At 44.5% G+C, this 21,606-nt stretch overlaps 1 protein-coding gene across 3 annotated transcripts in view; it reads left to right on the plus strand.

The window, feature by feature from the left end:
• Positions 1-21,606, plus strand: part of Nbas (NBAS subunit of NRZ tethering complex) — a 234,933-nt gene that overhangs the window by 7,510 nt on the left and 205,817 nt on the right. For all 3 annotated transcript variants that reach the window (XM_033756036.1, XM_033756035.1, XM_010629031.3), the window contains exons 6-9: positions 2,728-2,771; positions 15,296-15,429; positions 19,427-19,560; positions 20,679-20,777. In XM_033756036.1, coding sequence (XP_033611927.1) covers positions 2,728-2,771; positions 15,296-15,429; positions 19,427-19,560; positions 20,679-20,777 — 411 coding nt within the window. The remainder of the gene's footprint in view (positions 1-2,727; positions 2,772-15,295; positions 15,430-19,426; positions 19,561-20,678; positions 20,778-21,606) is intronic.

Genomic DNA, 21,606 nt, shown 5'->3' on the forward strand with positions numbered 1-21,606 from the left:
TTTTTTTTTTTTTTTTTTTTTTTTTTTTTTTTGGTACCGGGGATCAAACTTGGGTCCTTGTGCTGGCAAGGCAGGCGGTGAAATCACTGAGCTAAATCCCCGGCCCTTTCCCTCTCTTTAGATGCACAAGCAGGCACTGCACGGCTCAGGGACCTGCCCGAGGGTTTGAGCTCGGTCCTTCTAACTTGGATGTTTGTGCTCTTTCCACGAAAACCCAGTGTTCTGTCGTGTTGTGCTGTGTGTGCTCCCCTTTCTGTTTCCCCATGTACAGCTCCAGCCCCACCGATGTCCAGGAGCTAGTGAGGGGCTGTGGAGTCTGCAGCCCCGGTACAGCTGCGCTCCTCGGAGCAGGAGCTGCTTTTCCCCACACATCACATTCTCATGAACACAATTTGTGTTTTACATTTGATGACTAAATGGGGTGCAAATGGAGTAAGATGCTAAGAGTGGCTGCAGACACCCCACAGTTCAGTCTCTTTTGTCAGACAAGTGTGGCACCCACATCAACGTTACAGTAAGCTAAGAGGAAGAAGTGTTTTTCAGCAAAGATGAGGAATGATCAGCAAAGAAGGGAGATTCCAAAAGTAAACTCTATGGATATTGCTTGTCCTGCATTTTTTTTTTGGAGACAGAGTCTCACTATGTATTCAGGCTGGGCTTGAACTCTCTCTGTAGCCCTGGCTGGCCTTGAACTCACAGCCATCCTCCTGCCTCAGCCTCCTGAGTGCTGAAACAGGCATGCACCACCAATCCCTGGCTTCTATCCCTGAATAAGTTTTATGGTGGTTTGGCAAAACCAAATGTGTATCTCCCTCCATCTTCTTCCCAGCAAAATTGGTGGTTACATTAAGGAAGAAAATAATGAACTTTCTTGAGATCTAGTTTCTCACCTTAACCATTCTCTGATCTGTGTGAGGTCACTGTTAACCCCTCCACCCCCCTTATTTAAAGGAAAGTGAAACCCAGGCTGAATCTTTTGTATAGATTGTAGACAGTCCAACTTTGTGCATTAGAGGCCATGTTCTTGCTGAATGTGGTGGTGCATGCTGGTAATCTCAGATACTTGAGAGGGTGACGCAAGAGGACCTCAAGTTCAAGGCCAGCTGGGGTAATTTAGCAAGACCGTGCTTCAAAATACAGAACTAGAAGAAGCCAGGTGTGGTGGTGCATGCTTGTAATCCCAGCACCTTGGGAGACTGAGGATGGAAGAACTCAAGTTTGAGCCCAGCCCAGGTCATTTAGCAAGACCCTGTTTCAGAATAAAAAGGGCTGGGAGTGTAGCTCAGGGCGAAGGACCCGGGTTTAGTCTCCAGCAGAACAGAGCAGAAGATGGGACCATCCAGCATGATACAGGTGGTGGCTTTTCTGTCCTAATTGTACTTGGGGCTGAGCTGACCAAATTGTTGAGGAAATTTATCCCCATATTTATCATTGTCTTTAATCTTAATATAATAAGTAATTTTAAAAAACCACTAAACATTAAGAATCTTGAAAATTTGTTTTAAAAGTAATGTTATGTCATTTTATAAATATTTGAAAGTATAGTTAAGTTGAAAGAATTAAGTAACTACAAATTGCCTATTCTACTATGTAGAGTTGTATACTATTGATATTTCGGTGTGTGTTGTTAGAAACACATTTGCATGTGTATATATTTATGTATTTTGATGAAATACTACTACTGTATGTCCTGTGTATTGTATTGGTTACCAGTGTGTGAATTACTTCTATAATTTACAAATTTGACTTCTATCCTTTGATTTGAATACTCTGGGAAACCTTTGAAAATTAAAACATTGTCAGCATGCTTCCGTGTCACTTGTAGTAATCGCACGATTTTTCATTGCAGGCACATAGCAAAATTTAGTTAATCTTATGCGAGGTGTATTTTTCTCTTTTATATATTAGACTGCCTTAATTTCCTTGATATCTGTGTATATCTGTAATTGTTTTCTGGGGATAATGTTTTAGAAGTGGAACTACTAGGTCAGGTACTATAGACATTAAGGTTTTGAAAATTGTTAGTAAGTTATTTTCTAGAAGGCTTACCTGTTTTCATTCACTACTTTGGTATGTATTTCAAGATCACAGATTTTAAATAGCTCACTTGCTTTAATATACTCACCTGCTCAGGTCATGTGGTCTGTTAGTCTGAGACCCTTTCGGTTTGTGACCACACTGACTCAGACGTGGTAATTAGCTAGGATCCGTCTTCACGGTGATAAGGGAAGGTTTTCCAGCTGGGATCTCCCGACTCAGAAGCTCTGGGCCCAGGTCAGGTGTTGCTGAAGCCCGCCACACTCAGCTGTCCTGTGTGGCTGCACCCTGGCCTCGCCCCTTTCTGTGGTGATAAGAAGGCTAGAAGGGAAGGCTGTCCCTGCTGAAAGGATCTGCTTTGAGGCACTGAACCACCTCTGTGAGAGATGAAATGATTTAGTGTTTAGTGTCACATCAAAAAGCTGCGTGGTATACAATATATGGAGTGTCTTTTTTTTTTTCCCTTTTTTTGTGGTGCCCAGGGCCTTGTGTTGAGCTGCATCCCCAGCCCCTTTTTATATTTTTTAAAATTTTGAGACAGATCTTGCTAACTTTCCCAGGCTAAACTCGAATTTGGAACCCTTCAGCCTCAGCCTCCCAGAGGGGTGGGCCTGCACTGCCATGCCTTATGGACTCACAAAATAGTTGTTAGTGTGACACTGTTGTCTTGATTTTGCATATATTTTGCAGGTCTGCAAAAGATGATTTTACGTCTATTATTGGGAAATGTCAAGGTAAGAGTTTCCAAAATAGTTTAAAAAAGAAAACTTCAAATTTATAATGCTGTACAATCTATTAAATTAGAATAAATTTTAAATAAATACTTATTAAGGATTATTAAGGCTGTTTATTAAAAGTTTTAAAAATTGTAACTGATTTTTTCTTAATTCCTTGAATATTTTGCATTTTGGGTGGATTTGATATTTAAACTGTTTTTAAAATGTCTAAGCCAGTTTGGGGATAAAATATTTGTAAGTATCTATAGTCTTTTATTTTGGTTTCGGTGTAGACATATTTAGTTATGTCAAGTTCTTTGATATAATTAGCTAAAGTTTATTGAGTGTGCAATATGAGGCATGATAAAAACATAGTGAATGCTTAGAGTAAAAGATACACTGTCATTAATCTCCACCAAAATACTTCCCTGTGCTTTGCACTCATCCTGTCATCCTCGCCACTTTGTGTAGCATCTCTGGAGTCCTCTTTCCTGAGGGTCTTTAATTGTGCTGTCTGGGGTGCTTTGGTGTCCTGAATGGATTCGGAATGTCTCCCTTTCATTTTGACTTTGGGGGCGAGCTAGAAGTCACACATTGCCAGATCCAGTGACCAAGGTGGATGAAGACACAACAGTGTGTTTTTAGGAGCTGCCTTTCTGCTGGGTGGCGCTCGGCAGCAGCATTCACTGTTTTTTTGACCGCTCCTTGTAAAAACCCTCAGGAAACAGAACCCCAGAGCTGCTGCAGAAAGTGGCACGAATGATGGGATGAGCGTGTTTGAACTGAGGGAAGGATTTTGAGGGAGATTAATGGCAGTGTGTCCTTTACTGTATTAGTTTAAAAAATTTTAAGGTTCACGATATTTTTTTCTTTGTAATTTTTGACCATACCTGGCATGTGTATGAACCATCTTGCAGTGTGCTTGCAGTATGATTGTGAATGAAAAGGGTGAGCCTCTCTGAAGCTTGTAGTGAGGGCCTGGGGATAAGACAGCCCCTTAGGTCACACTCCCGGGATCTCCTCCCTTCAACTCTGCCCATCCTTTGAGTGCTGCCCTTGAAGTAAGAATCAGTGGATTAACCCAGTGGTGCACTTAGGCCTTTCCTGATTCATTTACCTTCCAAAAGCCCCATCTCTGATTATGGGAATCTTTTGGGGGACATTTTAGATCCAAATCATAACAGAAACTCATGGGAGGAAATAATTTGGAGGACTCTATTAGGTAAACAGACGTGTTACCTCTGCTTTAGTTGCAGACCTGCATTTCCCGCATCTGCCCTTGTGCCGGTTACTGGTGCAGTAACGGTAGGAGTAGGAGTCAGGTCAGTGCTGTCGCAGTCACTGTGGTGATGACATAGTGCTCTTCCTGTGTGCAGGCACCATACTGAGTGCCTTTTGTGTATCTTCTCATTTAACTGAAAGGAAACAGCCTATATGTTTTATCTTACAGCAGTGTTAGGATAAAGTAAATATTTGACAGTGAAAGAGAATGGGGTACCAGTGATTTGGAAGCCGCAGCGGGGATGCAGAGAGTCCCTCTTTGGAACACCGCTCTAAGGCTCTCATCCAATGCACTGTTAGTGGCTTAGGGCCAATTTCCTTCTGAGCTTTGCCTTTGCAGCCATCTCGATGGTCAGGAGCGCCCAGGTGCCCTTGGATCGTTTGTGGGGCCTGAGCGTCCGGCCTCTGGCATGCTAGGCGAGTGCTCTCCCACAGAGCTGTCACCCCATCCCAGGAGATTTTTGAGTTGCCCTATGATGGTGATATTAATTCTGTCATGTGCCAGAGTCATTAATCTTACAGAGTTTCACCTGCACTGGGGGTAGAGCATCACGGAGTCCTCGTGGAGCTTCCTTTATGCTTAGCATGTAGTGTAACTTCATAGCAGATGCAGTGCTTCTACATAGTTACAGAAATGTACCCCACCTTTCCTAACCTCCTTCTGCTCTGGCCCCCAGATGTCCTAGTGCCTTTGTCTGTAGGCCATCAAGCCAGAAAGCGAGACATTTTCTTCCTTTTTCCTTCCTTCTCTCTTTGATGAGTACTTGTTGGGCAGTCACGGTATGCCAGGCCCTGCTCTAGGCCCCGAATAGACAGCAGGGAACAGGACGTGGCTCCTTGGTGGAAGAGCTTGTGGTGCACCTGTGGGTGAGAGCTCACCTGGCTCCCTGTCGTTGTACCAAGTGTGCGGTGGGGTGGAGGCCTGTGAGTGACCCTGATCCTCTGCTCGGTGACCCCGCTCCTCCATCTGTGCATTGGCTTCCTGCTCCATGTCCGCTCCACAGCCCTCGCAGCCCGAGTTCAGGCTCGGCACATTTTGCTCAGCTTCTCACCACAGTCTGCCTGTGGGGTTCTCTTGTGTGTGACCGTCAGTCATCCCCTCTTCGCACTCCTTGCCAGGTTGGGGAGTGTGTGATGTGTGTGGGGCGGGGTCCAAACTCAGGGCCTGTGCATGCTGAGCAGGTGCTGCCGCCGCACTACACCCAAGCCCCAAACTGATGGCTTTAAGTGAGGATCCTTCCCGCTTTTCCTCCTCTGACTCTGCCGGGTCCTCGATGAGTAACTTCCGCCAACTTCCTTTTGTGAGGTTTAGATCCTCGGGGTTCCCCAGGATGCACTGGTAGCTTGTGCTGCTTTCAGGAGCAGCAGAACTTGAGTGAGGCTGGAGGAGGAAGTCGAGTTACCTGGGGAGTCCCTTTCTGGCTGCCGTGAGGAGAGGGACTTCATGCTGTGGTCCTCTGCGTGTCGCCCAGTGTGATGGCCCCGCACCACAGGCCCAGAGCCACAGGGCCAGCAACCACGGGCTGGGACTGGGATCCACAAGGCTCACTTACTGCGTCACAGTGGCAGGAAGCTGACTCCTATGCTCTCCGAGGTTCCCTTTTATTATTTGTAACATGCACATAATTTTACAGAGTGAGTTGTGGAGAAAGAATATGAGGGAATGTGTGTAAAGCTGTGCACGGCCGACGCACGGGAGTGCTTAGGTGGTGGTTACTGTCATCATCTGACAACGGTGCTGTGATTCTGCCTGGGACCTCAGACTTGCTCGCTGCTGACCATGCAGTGTGGTCCTTACTCTGACTCAGGACATGGGGCCTTTCTCAGTGAGCCCAGATGTTCTGTGAGCTTTCCCGCCGTGCCCTGTGTTCTAGCGCCAAGCCCATGTGGTTTTCCAGCACCGCCATTGTGCTTTTCCTTGTGCCTTTGCGGGAGTGCATTAGGTCCGTGTGTGCTGGGGCAGGGCAGCCTCTCCTCCTGCCTTCTTCCTCACACTTGGAGATCTCTGTATTGCACTGGTGCTGCGTGTGCCTGTGTCACACACCTACTCGTGGTGACTTTCTTTCACTTCTCAATGTTGGTTTTCTTGTCTGATCTGGCAGTTGGATCATAAGTTCTTTAAAGGAAGGCTTCTCTCTGACTCAGCTTTTAAGAGCCATTCCTGGTGCCTTGACCCTGCCGAGTAGGCAGCGGCGCGTGGGTGCTAGGCAGGTTATTTCCATTAATGAATGTAGGAACAGAGTCTGTTTGCCTACTCCCTGTTGGTTAATGTTTGAAATCCACAAGAGTGTGCGTGTATGTATGATGCGTAATGTGTGTACCGTGCACATCTGTTTGTAAGTACACTAGGGACTAACTGTCGTGGTGTTCAGGCTGTTTATTACTCAGGTATACAGACTGGCACTGGAGCAGTTGGGTGGATAAGAAGCCCTGGCTGTGCAGTAGTTTCTAAGTTGTGCTTTTGTGAGTCCCTGTGTGCGGCACACAGCGATCACGTCCCTCGTGGGGCGTCGGTGCATGCACAGGATGCGTCTCAGCGCCGCTCCCTCCCCTCTGCACCGTTGTGATGATAGTGTGCAGGTGAGGCAGAGCTAAGGCGTCAAGATCTAAAGCTCCGGGTTCTGACGTGTTCTGAGTTTACCTCCTGTAGTTTGTGTCACCACGTCTGCCAGAGTTTGCCAGGCCCTGCCTGAGTTATGCGCGAGGGTCAGAGGCCCTTGGTGGGTGATGTGGGCACCACCTCGTAGGGGTCCCAGCCCTGGTCTCGTGCTGGGGGCATGCACAGGGCTAGCAGTGGGCCTCGGCCACGCTCTCCACCAGCAGGCGGCCGGCTTCGTGAGACTCGGGAGCTAACTGTTCTCCATCTCGTTTATTAGGGTTTTTATTGAGTGCGGCTGCAGAGATGAGGTAATGCCTTAAGAACGAATGTTTTATTTGGTTGGCTTCTGAACATGTGAATTTATGGCCTAATGCTGCATTAATGGCTTTTTCCCATTCCGTGTAATGCGAGGTAATGATCGTTTGCTTATTATCGGACTCATCTTTATGAGAAAACCTCCCCTGTGCCAAGTGATATTTCATGTGTGTGCCTGGAGAAAAGGAGCCAGACTGCTGTTACGCATTTCTGAAACTCCGTATGGCAGAGTCGGCAAACTGAAATAGGAGCTATTTGGTTCCACTTTGACATTTTTCAATTATTGTTTTATAAAAGTAGGCCATTTGAGGATGTTTTAAATGTGGATTGCAACTTGTTTTGGCTCTGTTTGTTGAGCCATTCCGAGTAATTCAGTCTTCTCTTTGTGTCTTAATAGTGGCCTAAAAAACTGCAGGTGGAATTTGACTTTTTAATAGAACTGTTCCATGTCAGTGAGATTTTTCTCAGATTTCTGCTTTTGAGACCCCCATAAAGCAGAGTCAACAAGGGTGGTTGTGCTCAGGAGCATTGCCTGTGTAGGAGCTGAGGGCCAGCCAGCCCCCTGTGGGGGATGCACAGCGACCCTGAGTCCAGCTGGCGCTTCTGACCCGCATAGCTTCGGTTCTGGGCCGTGCCCTGCAAGCCTGCTTTTCTCTGTAGTCGGACATGGGGAAGATGGGAATGTGGACCAGCTGGATACCCAGCCTTTGAGATGAGACACTGGAGCACAGCAGTTCAGGAGCCTCAGATTACATGATAACCAATTCCCCCTTTTTGTATCTTTAGAGAAAATAATTTTTTCATATTGAAAATACCCACTTTCTTAGTAGAAACTGAGAATTAGCAAGAGTAAATAAAAATAATCACACCATGAAGAGATAAGTACTGTTCATGTCCTTTCAGATGTTTTCCTGGCATACCTGTTACTATAGATGTGTTCTGTGAAAGTGAATGTTTCATAATCTGTGCCCTTCACTTACAGGTAGGTTGCTAACTCTTTCTTTAGGAAGAGTTTAAGAAGGACGTTCCACCCACCTGTTCTGCTGTTTCCGCCCCCTGGGTAACATCGTGGGTGTTAGGACAGGGGTCTCCACACTCCACTGTCATTCGGAAGGTGCCTGTGAGTGTGGCCAGGGCTGTACCCCATGGCACAGGGAGAGCAAGGTGCCCACACCAGGGTAGTTGGCCCTGCGCTCGAGTGGGGTTGCCTTGGACCATTCTCTTGTAACATCTTCCTGGGTTGGTGTTGGAATAGTGCTTGCCGCAAGATAGGAGCTGGCAAATATTGCCGCCTTTTGCATTTTCCCAAGGAGCTTGTGGTTTGTATAGCATTGGAATATCTTTCTTCCTTAGCTGTTTGTTAGAATTCACCAGAGAAACTTGGTGTTTCCTTTGTCAGTAGGTTTCTCGTGCTTACATTTTCGGAGTAGCTCTTTAAGGCTTACTGGATTTCTGTTTCTCGCGGCATTTTTTCTCTAAGCTGTAAAGCTTGTTGGCTTTGAGTGTGTCTGATGTTCCATGATATCCTCATTCTCTGTGGGCTCTGCTCATGTCATTCTGTTGTCCCTGATATGTGTAACTTATGTTCTTCCTCTTTTCTCTCGAACTTTGTTAATTCATCAGTATTCTCCAGTAATTAAACTTTGAATTTTATTTTTTTTATTGCTTATTTTCCTCAACTTTGTCTTTATTATTCACTTCATTCTGGATGTTGGATTTGTTTTGCTTCCATTTTTTCAGATGGGTGATTAGATAACTGACTAAAACTTTTTTCTTTTGTTTTATGAAATAAAATACAATTCCTAATACAATATAAAGATCTATTTCTCGTTTTCTTTTTTTTGAGACAGGATCTCACTGTGTAGCCCAAGTTGGCCTCACATTCACAGTGATCCTCCTGCCTCAACCTCCCAAGTGCTGGGATTATAGGCGAATACTAATTCATTGTGATGTATAATTGAATTCGTTGTTGTTAGAGAACATGTCCAACGTGGGTTTTTTGTTTTTTTGGTAACAGGAGTCAAACTCAGGACCTCGAACTTGTGAGGCAGGCGCGGTGCCACTGGGCTAAATCCCCAGCCCAGTGTCCAACATGATTTTAACCTGTGTTATTTACTGAGACTTGATTTACGGTCTGGCATATAGTATGTCTTTATGAAGGCTGCATATCCATACTAAAGAGTTGGGGTTTTGGATACGGTGCCATTTGGGTATAGTGTCTTATAACTATAATTTGAGATGAGGGATGGAGCTGTTCAAATATTCATATCCTTAGGGATTTTCTCTCTGATTCCTGATCAAGAAAGGTTGAAATATCTAACTGTAGTTGTGTGTGTGTTTGTTTATCTGCCATGACCCCTTTTATGTAATTGGGAATTGAATGCAGAGTGTTTGTCTTGAGGTGCATCCCCAGCCTTTTATTTTTTATTTTGAGATAGGGTCTTGCTGCTGAGTTTCTAAATTTCCCAGGCGATTTAGGAATTCTGGGTTTTAGATTTACACACCTAGAGGATTACATACCACCATCTTGTTTTTTTGATGAAACAGCCCCTTATCATAAGGAAATGTGTCTCTTTCTCTGATAGTACTCCTGTGCTGGCAGCTATTTTGTTTAATGTTTTTTTTTTGTTTTGTTTTGTTTTTTGGTACCAGGGATCGAACTCCGGTCCTTGCTCTTGTGAGGCAGGCAGAACCACTGAGCTAAATCCCCAGCCCGATATTTTGTTTAATGTTAATATATCCATTTCAGTTTCATTATGATTAGTGTTTGTGTGGTATATCTTTATTCTCCTTTTACATTTATTCTGTGTATTTGTATTTAATGTATATTTCTGGTTAGAAAATGGGGAGTTGGATCCTTTTTTTTCCCCCAATCTAACAATTTCTATCACTTAACTGGAACATTTATAACTAATAGTTATTAGTATGGGTAGATTGAATTCTATCCTATTGTTATTTGTTTTTCTGTTTGTCTTATCTCTTATTTCCTTGCTTTTTAAAAAAACTGAATATTTATATTGTTCTATTTTATCCCCATTGTTATTTTGTTAGCTGTACTGATTTACATTGTATTCTAGTATTTGCTCTAAGCTCTGCTGTATAAATTTAAAATTTATTGCACAGTATGCATCCATTCTGTCCTACTTTGTACATTGTTATCATTTGTGCAGAAGTTAATTCTCTGTGAGCGAACTCGGGCCCTTGTGTTTACAAGGCAGGTGCCTGAACCACTGAGCTAAATCTCTGCCCCCCCATGGTATTTTTGTTAAGAAACTTTTTAAGAGTTTGAAAACAAGGAAAATCCTGTTTTTATTTAATTCTATTTCCCATTTGTATCTGTGTGTGTGTGTGTGTGTGTGTGTGTGTGTGTGTGTAACCTGAGTTTTCATTTAGTAGAGTTTTCTTTCAGCTTGAAGAATTTATGTAACATTTATTATATGGCTCTTTTTCAATGTTTATCTCAAACTTTTATTTTTGTTTTTATAAACTGTGCTTTCTGATACAGAATTGTTGATCTGATTATTACTTCTTTTTGTTCTTTAAAGAGGTAGGTCATCGATTATTTTGCTTTGGACAGGAAGTTGTTTTCTCTGTATATAAAGTGTCTTTCTATTCCTCTCCACTTCTAGGATGGTCTCTATTACTAGTCTTCAGAAACTTGATCACCATGTGCTGCAGTGGCTTTGCCCCTAGTATTTTCTATCTGAGCTTCACTGTGGCTACATTTGAGGTGAATGTGTAAATGCCATCAGCTTCTCAGAGTTTCTCGTGGAACGTTTCCGTCGGGCTTCCTGATCTGGCTGCGCCTCCTGATATTCCTGTGAGGCCCCGTGTGCTGCTGGCTGTGCCCTTCCTTGGGTCTTCGGTCCCCTGCTTTTTCGGGTGTTTCCCCTCCATTCTGTAGATCTGATGGTTTCTGTTGCTCCGTTTTAAAGAAGCTTTCACATTTTTCTTCTGCAGTGTTTAATTTGCTTTTAAGGCTAATTAATTTTTTATTTCAAATACTATCTTCTCTATTTTACAAATTTGCTCGATAAAGCTTTAGTTTTTGTCAGGTTTTGTTAAAATCCTCTCTTTACTCATTATGCTCATGTTTTCCTTCTTGGATACCTTTAAATAGCAGTTTGCAAATCTTTGCATATTCCTCAAAATGTATCATTTTAAGATATGTTTGTAGGATATATCTTGACTGCTTCACATATCTAGCAGTTTTACTTTTAAGATTCATTTTATTTTGAAAATTGATGAGCTTTTAATGAGCAGTTTGAAGTAGCATGGTGACACGCCGGGAGGTGTTTAAGTGGAAAGATAGCTTAGAAAACCAGTAAAACAACAAGATCATATGTCCTTTGGAAATCAAGATGCCACCTCTGGCTGGTCAGATCTGTTCCTATCCACGCTGGACGACACCTCTCACATGGTATAAATACAGTCTGGAGAGAAGTTTCTCCTGGTGCAACTCCAGGACTCTGCAGAGTGAGGCCTGTGTGCTGCTTGCTTTGCTCTGGCAGCTGTAGACTGGCAGCATCACAGCTGCTCCGTTACTGAGGGTCCGGAATGTGGCATCTTCTTTCCAGAGGACTGAGGATGTTCTGGAGGAGGGTGATACTTCTGGGGCTCAGATTAATGTGCGAAGGATTCTTTGAAGCACTGGGAGGTGTGGCTGAGGACCACCTGTGCAATGATTAGGTTAGTCTGGATCTCCGTGGAGGCTCCGAGGGAGGACTGGGTGGGCTCCAACATTTCCGATCTCCTTCAGGCTCCCCCAAGGGGCTCTTCCCGCTTTGCTGACCCTCTGTCACCTAGCAGCATCTCTCGGTGTGTGTAGGTTCCTCTCTGCAGGTGTTTTTTTCTCTGTGCAGATTTCTGAAGCTCTTTTTGGCCTCCTTTCCTTCTGTCTGGAAAGCTGCCTGGGAATCCTAGCAGCCTTGCAGCTCCAAGCCGGTCTCTCCCTGCTGAGTCCTGAGACCAGCGCAGAGCCCTGGAGGAGGCACAGGTGACCCTGGGTGACCTTACTCATTTCCCTCCCCTCTGAGTGAGCACAAGCTTGTGCTCCTTCACACACACATACTCGTATTTACACACACACACGCACACACACACACAAACGTATGTGATGGGAAACCTGATGTGAAACTATTCTTTTTTCTTCTTAATAAAAGCGATACACATCACAAATTCAGATAACACAGTAGAAAGAGTACAAAGTGATTATCTTTTCTCGCAGTTGGTGTTCTTCATAAGAGCCTTCGGTGGCCCCTTGCCCTTGTGGCGTTTCTCCTCCTCTGCTGCGGTCACGTGGGATCCCACACACACGGTGTCTGACTCCTGTGAACGTCTGCCCCAGGCTGTGTCTTAAACAGGAGCAGTTCGGTTGTGAGTGGCATCGTTTCCATTGCAAGCCTGCAAAGCACATTTCTTGATAGAAATTTAGTTTGTCCACAGTGGCTTGTTTTCTTTCACTTCCCTAACAGTGCTAGAAAAGCCCCTTGTTAGGTGGGTGTATTTCAAGTGCGATAGCTACTGTCACGATGTGTTTAAAAAGTTGTATTCACACAACTGTGAAAGAGGTGTGAGGGAGGGCAAGTCTTCCCTCTGGTGTCAGCACCAACTGTTTCCTTCTGTTTGCATTCATCCTGCTCACAGGCAAGGAAAACACATCTAAGTTTGAATTTGCATATCTTTAGTTATTAGGTAGAACATATGTTTGGTGGCTCATTTTTATGTATTTTGTGAATTGTAGGTCCTCCCTCCCATATTCCTTTTAGGTTACTTGACTTATTATTAGTTTGTGGTGTCTCCATGTAGTGTTATCTTAAAGTGATAACCTTTATCATATATACTGCAAATATTTCTACCCAGTGGATTTGTTTTAAGTTTGTATCTTTTTGTGGAATTGCCTGTCTTCCCCCCCGCAACATATTGCTTTCTTTGTCTTTATAAATTGAGGATTTGTTATCATGGTAGGACTTTTATTACTGTAGAACCTCGACACCTTCTTTGTGTCTTTCATTGACACTGTTGGGTACTGACTTGGAAACTGAAGGACTTGTGGGAGCACTCAGTGGGCACAGAATCACACACAGCTGTTTCCGGTAGCACTGAAAATAGAACCTAGTGCTTCCTGTTTTCAAATGTATGCCATTTCTATTTCTTTTATTTTTTATTTATTTTTATCTTATGGTTCAAAGGGGCCTCATGCTGAGGGATGGCAAACCCTTTGCATCACTGTGCCCCGTGATATAGATGTTCTGAGAGACAGAAGCTTTACTCATTAGGAAGTCACGCTGTGTCCCAGGTCCTGGGGCAGTGGTGATGTTGAATGAGACCTTGTCCCTGACCAAAGGGCCTTCAGAGTCTTGCAGGCTGAATAGTTAATGTGAACAACATGATAACGATGTATAAACATGACCAAAGGTGTGTCTGCAGCCATAACTAGGGGCACGTAGAAGAGAACAGTCAGCGTTGAAGGGTTTCAGGGAAGGAGGGTTGGCAGTTACACCAGGCCTGGCAGAGCAGTAGGACCGGAGAGGGACAGTCCAGGCAGAGAGGCCTCGTGTATGAAAGGACAGACGTGGTCAGGAGTGGGATAGCTGGGGTGTGCATAGTTTGATTTTTAAGGAACCTCCATACTGTTTCCACATGGCTTACTAACTCATGTTCCCAGCAGCCATGTACAGGGCTCCCTTTTACGCCCCTGTCACATTTGTCAGGTGGTGTTAGCCATTGTTACCCGTCCTTGGCTAAGAGGGAGACTCACTGGGGTCTGAGTTGCGACCCCTCATGATTGCCGGTATTGAGCCTTTTCCCTTTTTCTTGCTGGCCAATTATATGTATTTAAATCTTTTGTCCATTTTTCAACTGAATTATTGTGTTGTTGCATTTTTTTAAACTTCCTTATATAGATTCTAGGTATGCCTTTGTCAGGCATACGGTTTGTAAATATTTTCTCAGACTGTAGATTTTCTTTTCCTGTTTTTTTTTACTGTGGTACAGAAGCTTTTTAGTTTGATGTGTTTGCATTGGTTTCCCTTATTTTCATTGTCTTGACCCGCCAACATTTGTTCTGTCCAAGGTCCTTAAGTGCTCCCCCCATGTTTTCTTTTGTTTGATACAGGGGCTCACTGTTTAGTTCAGGGTGTCCAGGCAGGCCTTAGCAGAGATCCTCCTGCCTCAGCCCCCCAAGTGCTGGGATTACAGGTGTGCACCACCACACCCGGTGCCCCCGTGTTTTCTTCTAGTAGTTTCATTGTATTGGATCTCACATTGAAGTCTTTAATCTATCTCGAGTTAATATTTGTAACTCTCCGATATAAGGGTCCAGCTTCATTCCTTTGCGATGTTTTTCCAGCACCATTTCTTAGGCTGTCCTTTCTGCAATGCTTGTTCTTAGCACCTGTGTTCAGAATGAGCTGGCTGTGGATGTTTGGGTTTGCTTGTAGGTTCATTACTCTGTTCCATCAGTTTCTGTGTCTGTTTTTATCCCAATATTATCTTATTTTTATTATCCTGCAAGTATGGTGGGCAAGGCACAGCATCGTGTTTTTGTTTGACAGAAATTCTATAGGTGTGTGATCAACGAAGTATGATAAAACATATGGTGAATGTGTAAATTAAAGAATTGGTAAAGAGAGGGCCCTTGTCCTACCTATCTCTTCAGTCGGGGGGTTCACATAACAGGAAATGGGAGCAAAGAAAACACAGTGGAAAAACCTTCAAATCTAATAGTTTCGAGTTTCTCAAGCCTCTTTTCTCTTCTCTAATAGCTAGCAGCCTTTTGATTGTTGTACTAAAAATCTTAGAATAGAAGAGATCCAGAAAGTTGATTATTAGGATGATGCAGATGTCAGCATTGTGTGATTGGCAGAGAGAGGCCCTACACAGGCTGCCTGCACAGCCTCTCCCCCGTCCTATCACATTCCCTGTTAGCGTAGTGCATTTGGTACGCTTGAAAGATCTCAGATGAACTTTTCATTTTTTGGTCTTAGAGGGGCTGAACTCATTGGATTGGAATTATTTCCTGCCCATTCTTCAGGTTTCTTCTTGTTCTCAATTTCATGAATGCTTGAAGTATACGATTCCTGAGCTGCTCCCTAACTGGGGCAGGGTTTGTTTGTTTTTTTTGTACCAGGGACTGAACTCGGGTCCTTGCGCTTGCAGGCCACTGAACCGCTGAGCTAAATCCCCGGCTCAGGGTTTGTGGTGGTTGTGCCTTTCTTGAACTGGAATGAAGCATTTACAAGCTCTGGGCAGCGGTGCAGTCTGTTTACTTTAATTGCACTTACTAAAAGTGCTAACGATTTTCATAACATTGCTGCTAAACGCACCTGTTTTCTTTTCCTTCTAGTTCCAAAAGACCCCAAGCCCCAGTGGAGGCGGGTGGCGTGGAGCTACGATTGCACGCTGCTGGCCTACGCGGAGAGCTCAGGCACCGTGCGGGTGTTCGACCTCATGGGAAGCGAGCTCTTCGTCATCTCTCCGGTACACGCCTGCCACAGGCTGATGACTTCTTGGGTGGGGTGGGGTGTGAGTGCCATGTTTGTATAGAAGCTCCATTGAGTGAATGCAAAGAGGGAAAAGGCTGATATAAATCAGAATGATAAACTATGAAATGGAACACACTCAGAATCTAGCCAGAGATCTGTGCCCTTCTAATATTCATTCTGTGTATTCTGTAAGGCACTGTGCACATGTAAACCATCTGGTAGTGAGTAAATAGCAAATGAGGGTCATTAAACCAAACCCTTGGGAGGAGATGTCTGGAACAGAGGGTTTATCGAGCCATTTAAGAGGCGAGCTGGAAAAACAAAGGGCCCATCCTGGGACAGGTTCCCATGGCTTCCAACGGGAGGGCCAGCAGCAGACAGAAAATGCTGCCCTAGAGCTGAGCATCTTGGGAATTGCAGGGAAATTGAGCACTGCTCACCTTTTGCCTGAGTTGGCTGAGGGGAGAAGAGTAGAGTAACTCGAGGCCTCGTAGGCGTGGGCCTGGAAGCCAGCCCATGAGGAGGAGTCCTTGCTTCTGGGGGCTGAGGCTGCTGATCCAGAAACCAGGCTGGTGGGATCGAAGCCAGGATCATGGCATGAACAGTCAGTCTTTCGCCTGTACCTGTGAACTGAGTGACATCCCTTAACTCTTCCCCACCTCTCCATCCCCTGGCACTTTTAATTAATTTTACGACACCTTGTAGTTTTTATCATGGCACAAGATGTTACTATAAAGTTCCGTCGAGAAACTTTAGTCGCAGGAACAACTTCTAGGAGTTTGAGTTTATTACTTTAGTGGAATAGGAATTGAAAGAGAAAGTGGAAAAAAGAAAGCTTATACTAACTTGCTTTTGTATCCTGCTTTACACTCTATTAATGACTGTGTATGTGTTCTCATTTGATATTTAGGCCTGTGAGTGGGTTAGGCGTCCTGATTTTACAGTTCAGGAAACAGATTGAGGGGAGCAAAGTGACTTTCCCACCACAGCCCAGTTCCCTAGTATCCCTTGTAGGAATCAAGTGCTACTTAGTTTCTGTCTTTCTTCCTCCCATGAACAAGACAGCGCAGTACGTAGAACACTGGTTCTAACTCTAGCTGTGTCCTGGGAGATTCATATAGAGAAGAAACCGAATCCAAGACCCACACACATTACTGGATTGCCTGGGCTCTCTCCACAGAAGTTTTGTTTAATTGATCTGTGTAGGTCTGAGGATTAATGGTGTTTGTAAGCTTTTTTGTATGTTCTAATAAGTGTAGATCTGAGAGCCAATAATTCAGAGAATGGTTTTTGTTCAGAAAATGAAAATGAGTGGAAAAACCTGGAAAAAGCACATTTTGCTCAGGTTACAGAAGCCCCATAGTTACTGGACATTTCTGAGGAGGAGCTGGGGCCTCTGCTGGGCCCCTTCAGGCCCTGACGTCTCATCACAGAAAGTCATTGTGGGAAAGGGTCTTGAGCTCTTCTCTGGTGGGAGAAAATCAGACTGGTCTGTGAGCAAAGGAAGGAGCCCGGTTTGCAGGGCTGGGCTAGAGTCTGGTTGATCATTGCCTGAGTTTCAGTTGTGCAAGGTGGCTCCGGAGAAGACCTCGTGTCCCAGGGGCAGTCAGGGCTCCCTGAGACAACTGTTTCTCTTGGCGGCCTCAGTTTCATGTGGCGCTGCCGGAATCCAAGATAATGGCAGGTTTAGGATAATGACTGGAGGCTTGGAGGTGCCCCCTTGTAGGTGAGTGTCCCCACAAGTCTGCTATCTTCACGTCCTCAGCCTTTTGTGTTTTGTTGTTTTGAGACAGGGTCTCACCGTATCACTCGGGCTGGCCTTTATCCTCCAGCCTCAGCTTTCCGAGTGCTGGGTTAACAGTGGTGCCACTGCATCCCTCTGGCCACCTGCAGGCTTGAAGGGGATGAGACAGGTCATGGAAGTCTCAGACTGACCCATCTCCTACTGCCAGTGTTCAGACAGATGTGTCCTCATAAGTGACCCATGTGTTTATACACAGAGCGGAGCAGAGTTTTAAGGTGATAGAGGAGACAGATCCCAAGTGAAGATGAAGATGTGTGAGTAGCTTTATCCTGCTTTTGTTACCCGTTGAGGGCTGGTAGGAGAATCACTTTAGTAAGAGCAGCTTGTCCCAGACGGCTCGGCAGTAACTCAAACTTCTGATGGGTGACAAGCGATGGGACTGGGAGTTCATCCTGTGTCTCCAGTGAGCATCCACATCAAGTTTATTTTCTCATCTAGTTCATAGTTGGAGCTGCTGTGGGGAGGGCACCTGGCCTTGGTGGGATGCCTGGCTTTGAGGTAGGGAGGTTGGGAGTAGGAAGGAGGACATAGCTCTCTCCAGACAGTCCTGAGTCAGGGTGTGGGGGTGCACCACCCTTTGTCCCCATCTCGTTGTGGAATCCAGATTACTATTTTCAGGACTAATGCTGTCCAGTGGGAACATAACGTGAGCTAAATGTGTGATCACGCATAACTTGGAATCTTCTGGTAGGTATAGTGACAAACAGGTGAAACTTACTTAAAAATTATTTCATCCAATAGATGTAAAATATTATCATTTATAAAATGCTATTACTAATATTTCTTACCTCCTTTACTGGTACCAAGTCTTTGAAGTTTGGTGCGTGTTTGTCCTAGGCCTATATCAAGTGTTTATTGGCTTGTGCTAGATCATGAGGCATTGTTTGGAGGGTTGAGGAGGAAAATTTTTCCTCTGCCTCTCAAATTTAGTAGCTGGCAGCCTGCAAATTACCCAATAAGGGACAGATGAGCCAGAAAAAAAGGCACATAATTTTTATTGATATTGGTATTTTTTGCAAGGACCGAGCTTCACAGAAATGTGAACATTCAGGAAGCAGTTAGACTCCAGCTTGGTGCAGGGCTCTCAGTGATGGAGAATTGGTTGAAGGAAAGGGTGCCCAGGCTTCCGGCAGGGTGCAGGGAAAAATGAAGCCCAGGGTGGCTGCACTGTGCTGCTGGCTGTGTGTGGGGAGTGACTTCCGGGGACACGAAGTCCTAGCCCACAGAGTTCCAGCACAGGTACGCCTCCCTTGTCCCAGTGTAAATCACGGATGTCACCGAGGCCAAAACTGGCACGCAGCCAGTGGTGTTGACCTTTCTATAGTGGGCGCCATGTGTGTGCAGAAAGGCATCTCATCCAATCCACAGCTCCGCACCTCTTTGGCTGCTCCAGGGAATCCCAGGTGAACTGGGGACAAGATGGGGGCTGGGTTGTTAGCTAAGAATGAGAAGGGAACTGATGGGAAATACAGTTTAATCAGGGCTCTTGGTGCAAGTAGGCTGATTTTGTGTGACTCCGTGCCTCCTCTTCCTGGCCCCAAGGGCCACTGTCATGCAGAGACTTTTGTGCTTTGCTTTTATATAATAATAAAGCAGATAATGGAAGGTGGAGACTTTTCTTGCATCTGTTGATTCTCAGTTGTGTTCAGCTGAAAATGACCCTTATGCTCAGGTGTGTTCTGCAGGGGCCCATCCTGATCATGCTCAGGGGTGACAGACTTTATCAGCTGTGCTTCCCCAAGTGCTCAGGCCTTCAGAGCTTTAATGGTATAGTTGGATACTTAGTTGATGGAGAAAGCTTGACAGTGACAGTTGAAGACTCTTTTCCTTTAAGATGCTGATTAGACACATGGAAGTGATTGGGGACACTTTAGCTTAGGCAGCGGAAATTAACATTCAAAACCTGCTCTTAGAGTTCTCTAAGGCTGAATGGTGGGGGTTTCCATCTTTTCTTGCAACGGATGTAGGATTTGAGTAGAAATGTACTTCTCTATGCCTGTACCTGGACATGTCATTCAAAGTTATTTATTGCAGTGTTGCAGAGTACAGGTAATTAAAAAACTGGAGTTGGGAGGACTGGCCTAGATGGGGAGTCAAAGCCAGGTTGTGAGATGCCCTGTAGTTAGGCATACAAAGCATTTGGGTAGCAGCTGCTCTAGTAATGTGGTTTCCCTGTCTCCTCCTACAGGCATCTAGTTTTGTGGGCGATTTGAGCTGTGCCATCGCTGGGTTAATATTTTTAGAATACAAAGGCAGTGCACAGTGGTCAGCAGAACTCCTGGTCACCAATTACCGCGGAGAACTCAGAAGTTACCTCGTAAGGTAAAAGGCACTTTGGCAAGCCATTATCAATATGACATCATTTCTCTGGTTTCATGGCAGATATCAATAGTTATTTCCTTCTGGCATGTTATTATGGACAACTGCAAATCTAATCAGAAAGTTGAGAGAATTGTGTAATGAACACTGACGTGTTCCCAGTCGGATTCTGTAACTAGGATTTTGGTATGCTTGCCTACCACATTTTTACCATCTGTTCATCTTTCTGTCATCTCATGTTTTAATACATTTCAGAGTAAGTTGGAGATGTCATTGCTTAGATTTAGCATGGATATATGTTAATTAGAGTTATGATTAGTTTTCTTCCTTTTCAAGTAAAATTTATATCCCGTGAGATGCACAAACCTTAGTTTTACCAGTTGTGAGTATAACCGGTTTGTCTATTTGTGCAATTCAAACACCTGTGGAGATTCTGGACATTACCATCACGCTAGGAAGTTCCTTCATCTCCTTCCCAGCAGCTCTTTTTCCACACCCACCTCCAGAACAACGACTGCTCAAAAACTTGTATCACAGGTGAATTCTGTCTGTTCTAGTAATCACATTAATGGAACCCTACATGTGGGCCCTTTTGTCTAAGTCTTCCTTACTCAGCGTACTATTTGAGCTACATCCGGTAGTTCAGTGGTTTATTCCTGTTTTGCTGATGGTTAGTATTCCTGAGTGCTACCGACAGATATACAGGTGTCACATATACAGATAGACGTGTAGATGATGACCATCTGGTTTGCTTATCCATCTCTGTGTCGGTAGACTTACAAGTTTCTAATAAGGGCTGCTGCGATATAGCTGCTGTGACCCTTCTTGTATAAGTATTTATGAATATACATATTTATTCCTCCTAGATGGTTCTCTTCCAGTGGTGTTGCTAAATCCTAGGGTAGATATAGTTTACTTTTATAAGAAACCACCAAACTTTTTACCAGCGGGGTTGTTTCTGTCAGTCACGATCCCACTGCAGTATGTCAGAGTTCTGGTTGTTTCGTATCTTCCATGTTTGCTGTAACCCGTCTTCTACATTGTAGACATTTTGTTGGGTATGTAATGATGTCTGTTGTAGTTCAACGATATTTATTTCTTATTTACCTTCTTAATTTTAGTGTTGGAACAAACCAGAGCTACCAAGAGAGTCACAGTTTCAACTTCAGTAGTCATTATCCTCATGGAGTCAACACTACGATTTACCATCCTGCTCACAGGTGAGCAACCATTTGTGCTTGGATTTAGTGGATTACTGGGTGAGTATAGAAACCTTGGCACAGATTTGGAGAGAAGAACCTGCCCATTCTGGCTCTTGTATTGGCCTCTTCATTCCGTACTCCTGTGTGTAGTCACGCTGAAGACCTGTCGTGCTGCAGTAGTGTTTGAGACCTGTGACATGGCAGTAGTCTCTTCTGGGCATTCACACTCCTTTCCCAGACCGACTGCTCTCCTGTGAGCTAGATGGGGTGCTGGACTCTTGGTTGAGGAATTCCTCCTCCTTCCTCACTCCCCTGGACTGTCCTCCTCTCGTTGGTAAAATGAGTGCCAATAGTACTAAGCTTACACCCTTGTCCTGAGAACTAACGAAGTCCAGTGCCTTCTCTGGGGAGGGCCCTAGACGTTCTTGCTAGACGTCCTTTCCTTGCAGGCTGGGCGCTGCCGTCTGCCTGCCTTGGTTCCTCCTGTCTCTCTTCAGGGTCCCTCCGCCATTATTTGCCATCGTCATTGAAGTTGCCTGAAACTTTTGGCATTTCCTCTTCACACGGATCTCTACCCTTTAATGTTGAGGATGAAATTTACATTTATTTTACAAGTTAGCCAAGCTGTTTGCTTCTCTAACTGGAAAGAGTGTTCAATTTTGAGTCAGATGAAGCTCTTTGAGTTTTGAATTTTTGAACTAATCTCTGACTATTCACAAATCCTTAAACTCTGTGACCCTCAATGTACTTAAGTCTTTTTGAAGTCTTTTTGATTGAAAAGGTATGCAAGTTTCATATTTCATTTATTCATTGGCTTTCGTATTTTTTTTTTTTTTTTTTTTGCTTG

The sequence above is a fragment of the Fukomys damarensis genome, unplaced genomic scaffold (assembly GCF_012274545.1).
Source record: "Fukomys damarensis isolate Sample0158 unplaced genomic scaffold, DMR_v1.0_HiC HiC_scaffold_25, whole genome shotgun sequence".
Classification (NCBI taxonomy): Eukaryota; Metazoa; Chordata; class Mammalia; order Rodentia; family Bathyergidae; genus Fukomys; species Fukomys damarensis.